The 7,593-nt window shown below is 45.9% G+C and overlaps 1 protein-coding gene across 1 annotated transcript; it reads right to left on the bottom strand.

Moving 5' to 3' along the window:
- Positions 1-918: 918 nt before the first annotated feature.
- GPR4 (G protein-coupled receptor 4) lies at positions 919-4,330 on the bottom strand. Its single transcript, XM_072429974.1, has 3 exons — positions 4,226-4,330; positions 1,219-2,466; positions 919-1,160 (listed from the first exon to the last, which is right to left on the bottom strand). Exon 2 carries the CDS (start codon positions 2,306-2,308, stop codon positions 1,253-1,255), a length of 1,056 nt encoding a protein of 351 aa, XP_072286075.1. The 5' UTR covers positions 2,309-2,466; positions 4,226-4,330; the 3' UTR covers positions 919-1,160; positions 1,219-1,252.
- Positions 4,331-7,593: the final 3,263 nt, after the last annotated feature.

Consider the following 7,593-nt stretch of genomic DNA (forward strand, 5'->3'; position numbering starts at 1 on the left):
GAGTGAATATTACTGTTATTAGGTGAATATAATTATTACTGGGTGAATACCATTATTACTTCGTGAATATCACTGTTATTAGGTGAATATCATTATTACGGGTTGAATATCATTATTGTTAGGTGAATTTCACTGGTTTTGGTGAATATCACTGTTACAGGGTGAATATCATTATTACTGGGTGAATATAATTATTACTGGGTGAATATAACTATTACTTAGTGAATATCAATATTACTGGGTGAATATCACTATTACTGAGTGAATATCATTATTACTGGGTGAATATCACTATTGTTGGGTGAATATCATTATTGTTGAGTGAATATCATTACTTCTGCGTGAATATATTTATTTCTGAGTGAATATCAATATTATTGGGTGAATATCACTATTACAGAGTGAATACCATTACTACAGAGTGAATACCATTATTACCTGGAGAATATCATTATTGTTAGGTGAACATCACTGTTATTGGTGAATATCGCCATTACGGGGTGAATACTATTATTACAGAGTGCATATCACTGTTATTAGGTGAAAATCATTATTACTGGGTGAATATCACTATTACTGGGTGAAAATAATTATTACTGGGTGAAATATCACTATTACGGGGTGAATATCATTATTGTTAGGTGAATTTCACTGTTATTGGTGAATATCACTGTTACAGGGTGAATACCATTATTACAGAGTGAATATCACTGTTATTAAGTGAATATCAGTATTATGGGGTGAATATCATTATTACGGGGTGAATATCGCTATTGCTGGGTGAATATCATTAGTACTGATCTGTACAGAGCAGCCGGCATAGCACCATGGTATTCTTGGCACGGTCGCGGTGTAACCTGGTACAGCCGGCTCCTCCGTCGGTAACAGCTGTGTACCCCCCACTCTCCCGTGTTCCCGTGTAACTCGATTGCCCCAGAAGTCTGCGATGTTCTGCGTAAGCCGCGCTGACTCAGCAGACAGATGGCAGAGATCTGCAGAGTATTTTATTCTTCCACCTGCAGAGCATCACCGAGTGAATGTGAATTATTCACACTCTTCCTGTGCGCTGTACAGTCACGCTGATAATAACCAACACACGATTCTGGAAGATTTTCATTTATTGCATTGTGCCAGCTTTTGCCATTCACTTCTCTGCCCACCTGGCTCATACCATGGCCCGTCTGCCCACCTGGCTCATACCATGGCCCGTCTGCCCACCTGGCTCATACCATGGCCCGTCTGCCCACCTGGCTCATACCATGGCCCCTCTTCCAGCCATTTCCACCATCCCCAGTTCCTCTCCCGGATATCCGATTCCTCGGCCCTCTCCTCTTTCCAGCCATGCGCTTCGGTCTTTCCCCATTGCCCACGCCACCACCCGCCCTATTGCCTTTGCCACCTCCCCCCTTGTCCCAGGACATGCCAGGCAATAAAGGGCAGGATCAGCCAGACAGTTCAATGTGGCCATTGCCAGTGCAGCATGGTAAGCTGGGAAAAGCCTTTCCTCCAATGCACAGCTTTTACCTCCTGCCCCCGAGTCTCCACCAATAAGAAACACCACACTCCGCAGGAGCAGCAAGACGTAATAGGGCCCATAACATAGTAGGGCCACACATGGAAGACCCAGTGCCAGCCTGCGTACTCTCCTCTTCTCCCTTCGTTCACATGACGCACTGTCCTTCAGAGCCCGCAAAAGTCCAGCATAACATAGCAGCATTATACCCCAGGGCAATAAAAATCCAGCTAGTACTCTCCCCACATTGGCCAGGGCATCTGCTGTTCCAGAAAGGGGGTAACTTTCGTAGCAGAATGTGTGGTTATACCTGTCCCGGGTGATAGCGTCACTGAACAAGGGAGGAGTGTTAGCCGCCAATTCTACTACCCAGACCAGGGCAGAGACGGCAGCGGCCGAACGGATGGTCCTGGCACCGGGGAAGCGCAGCGGGTGAGCTACGGCTAGATAACGGTCAGCAGAGACACAGGACAGGAAAGCAGCACCCACATACAGATTGGTGTAGAAGACAAATCCAAAAAGTCGGCAGGCCCCCGGGCCATAGCCCCATACGTCCCGTCGCAGATAATAGTCTGTCCAGGGTGGAAGGGCGCAAATAAGAAGGAGATCGGAGAGGCTGAGGTTCAGCAGATACACTCCGAGCTCTTTACCTTTCCGTACCTGAAGCCAGGCTGCCCACAGTGCCAGCAGATTGGCTGGGAGACCTACCACAAAGACAACAGCATAGAGCGATGGAGGGAGCACCCCATCCAAATCCGAGTCCACATTGCAAGCATCTGGGGTGGTGTTAGACATGGTGACCAGAAGGGGGCGCCCTGGATGACAACCAAACGTTCACTTGCCAGTTGTACACCGCTCCTCTTCTTCCTGCCCCTAGTGGGGGACTTTGTGCTGTATGGGGGTTCATTTATAGGGCCAGTGCTCCTTCATGACGTGCCGTACCATTAAAGTGTCTGTGGAAAGGAAATACGGGAAAATGAGAAACAAATATCATCTACACCAGGAATCTCACTTTTATTCAGCAGATACTTCTGTACAGACTCCCTAGCAGAATATATTAGGTAGGTAGGCAGCAGGGGCTCAATGGGGGGGTAATCCCAGGGGTAGGTATTAGGGGCATTTATTGAGCACACTGGAGAGGTATGTGCGGCAGTATTACCTTGTTGTAAATTTCCCCATCTCAGCCCTGACAATATTTAGTGTTGAATTCACCTTTATGTCACCGCTGTGGGGGCAATAATTTCAGGGGTCATAATTTCTGGGGTCCACTATACAAGATACACAATGACTGAATACATTGACAACAATTTTAGGGAAATGCCCCTAACGGGCCAGAGAACAAAGCTTGTCCATGGTGCACACACTTTACACAATAATGATAATATAACGTTATACAGAGAACATCCTGACAAGGAAAACTCATTTATCTGAAGATTTCATTCAAACCTAGATCTCTGTGTTATTGGAGTCCACACATTTGGGGTATTATGGATTTGGTACCCCCGGGTCTGGTATGACATCCTATCATTACTGAACAAGGAGGGGTAACGGGAACACCTCGGGCCATTCCCCGCTAACACATGGCAATCTGTTTTCAATGATAGAAAAAGTTATTTTTGAAAATGGATAATATGAAGAAATGATTGGAATGTGTTTATTGCTCTGCCCTGTCCAGGGTCCAAATATATCGCAATATGGAATCATTCTGAGCACAACCTACCTGAAAACATTCATGGTGTGCCAAATATCCATCAATCACACTTAGAAATTTACAACATGATATTACAGAATGGGACCGGGGACAAGAATTGGGAGGTTCAGGAAACCATTGTAGGTTGTTACACCTCCGAAATATTGTGTTTGTCCAAATAAAACCCTAAAGATCTAAAATGGGACGGCAATCAGATTCCAAGCGAGCCTTTAACAAGCAGCCCTGAGAATCCTTCAAAGCTAGTTAAGGAGTTCCTCCAGTAATTTCTGCCACACCAGGAAGCTGGAAAATATTCCACGTGGAGGAGCCTGAAGATCTCTCCCAATTGGTCGGTGTATTTTACAGATTGATATGTGCAGTGCCTGGAACCTGATGATATGTTATTATTAGGAGTCAGGTCAGTAGGTGACTTGGATGAGCTTGGGTGAATGTTATGGGAAATGTCGGAGTAGAAGGGTTATCTGTCAGGTTGTCTTAGGAAGAGCTGCTCCCAGCAATACATGGAATGTTCTCTAACACTCTCTGTGACACATCCACCATAGAAGTTTCTTGAATGTTAGGACAGGGGAAAGGGGAGCTGTGTCAATAATTAATGAGCTGCCTGCTTTGTATATAAATATTTACATACTGAGAGTGATCAGAAAGTGAGTTACAGCAAAGCCCAGTTAGGAAGTCTGGAATGAGAGACAATGTGGGGGGAGGGAGGAAAAGACAGAGGAAGTCACTGATAACAATGCAAGATAAGAACCTGCATGAAAGAAAGAGTGCAGACAAGGCAGAAACAAGACAGAAGCGGAGGATAGAGAGACAGAAGCGGAGGATAGAGAGACAGAAGCGGAGGATAGAGAGACAGAAGCGGAGGATAGAGATAACTCGGTGCTATTAGCGGCTTGGGTTCTATATTCTCTATACTGTGACAGCCCGGATATGGGGATCAGTAGGGGCCCTTTATCCGGATCTTCTCTGGGATGGATGGGGGAAGCATAGGGATGATCTCTTACCGGTGTCCCGGGGATTTGCTGCTTGTAGTCCTGCATGTCCCATGGGGTGACTGGCAGGGAAATATTCTGCTAGTTCTGGGAGTTCTATGGGAGGACTGGAGCTGGTACTTAGGTTCAGCTGGGGAGCCCGGGGTGGGGCTAAACATTAACCATGTGTGATGCAGACTGAACCCAAAACATGCCAGAAGACTGCAGAACATCGCAGCCCGACCCTGCAGAGCATTGAAAAAAGTAAAAGGCTTGAAGGAATTGTTTCATTTCAGAGCCAGGACAGCAGAGATGGCTTTATTCTATAACTTGTCAGCTGGAAGTTCTCAGGGGAATAGAGCAGGGCAGGAATGTTCTGTGGACTGGAGGTGACATCTAGAGATGATATAAAGGTGGATGGAGGTGCTGACAGTGACAATACAGTGTAAAATATCTGCCACAACTTCAACACAAAGCCAAATATATGATTTGCCCCATATTGGTGAGGTCAGGTACTGATGGTGGGGATTTGCCCCCTATTGGTTAGGTCAGGTACTGATGGTGGGGATTTGCCCCCTATTGGTGAGGTCAGGTACTGATGGTGGGGATTTGCCCCCTATTGGTTAGGTCAGGTACTGATGGTAGGGATTTGCTCCCATTTGTGAGGTCAGGGCTCTGTACTGGACACTGAAGTTTGTCTATGGTGACCCCATGTCTGTATGGAGGAGGCTTTGTACCCCGGGGTACAGTGATGGGGGACAGAAAACAGCCCTCACCAAACTGAGACCACAAGGCTGGAAGAGCCCAATTTTCTGCATTAGGCCTGATTTATTAAATCTCTCCAAGACTGCAGAACATAGACTATCATAGACGAACCTAGGTGATCCAGCAAACCTGGAATGGATCTGGTCAAGGAATGAAGCATTTGCCAACTATTAGTGAATCATTTCTGAGGAATCCATTGCAGGTTTGCTGGATCACCCAGGTTTTTCTATGTCCTATAGTCTATTTTCTCAAGTCTTGGACAGTAATAATCATAGTGACGTTGTACTAACAGGACCCTTCCCTGGAGATATCTGAACCCCAACATTGGCGCCCCCCATTCTTTATGTGCTGTTTATAAGTTTGATCGATGTATAAACACACTGAATTCTCATAGTTACCGATAACGTGACTGTGCCCAGTCATGATGAATAAAATATTGGTACCACACGGCCATTTGTCATGACGTCACGTGTCTGTATTCCAGGTACGCTCTCATCCGGTTCCAGCCAACAATCTCTTATCTCACATTGGGAAATTACAGATTAACAGTTACCAGGAGACTCGGCCAAGTCAAACATGTCCTAGCCATAGATAATGTGTATGGGCTTCTCATAAATCTGCCCATAAATCTACCCGATGCCCTAATGGACAACTAATATACCAAGCAACAACGCCAACCATGACTGACATACTGACATAGAGCAACGACGCCAACCATAACTGACATAGAGCAACAACGCCAATCATGACTGACTTAGAGAACGACGCCAACCATGACTGATATAGAGCAACTACACCAATCATGAATGACATAGAGCAACAACACCAATCATGACTGACATAGAGCCGCACCAACCATGACTGACATAGAGCAACGACGCCAACCATGATTGACATACAGCAAAAACGCCAAGCATGAGAGGCATAGAGGAACGACGCCAACCATGATTGACATAGAGCAACGACACCAATCATGACTGACATAGAGCAACGATGCCAACCATGACTGACATCGAGCAACGACGCCAACCATGGCTGACATAGAGCCACTACGCCAACCATGACTGACATAGAGCAACACCAACCATGACTGACATAGAGCAACGCAACCATGACTGACATACAGCAACAATACCAACCATGACTGACATAGAGCAACGACGCCAACCATGACTGACATAGAGCAACGACGCCAACCATGACTGACATAGAGCAACGACACCAATCATGACTGACATAGAGCAACATTGCCCATCATGACTGACATAGAGCAACAACTCCAACCATGCTTGACATAGAGCAACGACAGCAATCATGACTGACATAGAGCAACAACGCCAATCATGACTCACATAGAGCAACGACACCAATCATGACTGACATAGAGCAACGCTAACCAAGATTGATATAGAGTAACGACACCAATCATGACTGACATAGAGCAACAACGCCAACCATGACTGACATAGAGCAAAGACACCAACCATGATTGACATACAGCAATGATGCCAACCATGACCGACATAGAGCAACGCCAACCGTCACTGACATACAGCTACCACAACCATAAATGACATAGAGCAACGACGCCAACCATGACTGACATAGAGCAACAACGCCAACCATGACTGACATACAGCAATGACGCCAACCATGACTGACATACAGCAATGACGCCAACCATGACTGACATACAGCAACGACGCCAACCATGACTGACATAGAGCAACGCCAACCATGACTGACATAGAGTAACGCCAATCATGACTGACATAGAGCAACGACGCCAACCGTGACTGACATAGAACAACGCCAACCAAGATTGACATAGAGCAACGACACCAATCATGACTGACTTAGAGCAACGACGCAATCCATTACTGATATAGAGCAACGACACCAATCATGAATGACATAGAGCAACAACGCCAACCACAACTGACATAGAGCAACGTCAACCATGACTGACATTGAGGAACAACGACAACTATGATTGACATAGAGCAACGACACCAATCATGACTGACATAGAGCAACAACGCCAATCATGACTGACATAGAGCAGTGACGCTAACCATGACTGACATAGAGTAACAACGCCAACCATGACTGAAATAGAGCAATGCCAACCATGAATGACATAGAGCAACAACACCAACCATGACTGACAGAGCAACGCCAACCATGACTGACATAGAACGCCAACCATGACGGACATAGAGCAACAACGCCAACCATGACTGACATAGAACAACGCAAACCATGACTGACATAGAACAACGATGCCAACCATGACTGACATAGAGCAACGACGCCAACCATGACTGACATAGAGGAACAACGACAACTATGATTGACATAGAGCAACGACAACTAAGATTGACATAGAGCATAGCCAACCATGACTGACATAGAGCAACGACGCCTACCATGACTGACATAGAGCAACGACACCAATGATGACTGACATAGAGCAACAACGCCAACCATGATTGACATAGAGCAACGACGCCAACCATGACTGACATAGAACAACGCCAACTATGACTGACATAGAGCAACATTGACATCCATGACTGACATAGAACAACGCCAACCATGACTGACATAAAGCAACGCCACCAATCATGACTGAC

This window comes from Pyxicephalus adspersus, chromosome Z (assembly GCF_032062135.1).
Source record: "Pyxicephalus adspersus chromosome Z, UCB_Pads_2.0, whole genome shotgun sequence".
NCBI classification, from domain to species: domain Eukaryota; kingdom Metazoa; phylum Chordata; class Amphibia; order Anura; family Pyxicephalidae; genus Pyxicephalus; species Pyxicephalus adspersus.

Bases quoted from the DNA above. Each gene is read 5' to 3' on its own strand.
- GPR4 (XM_072429974.1), bottom strand. From the start codon at position 2,308: ATGTCTAACACCACCCCAGATGCTTGCAATGTGGACTCGGATTTGGAT.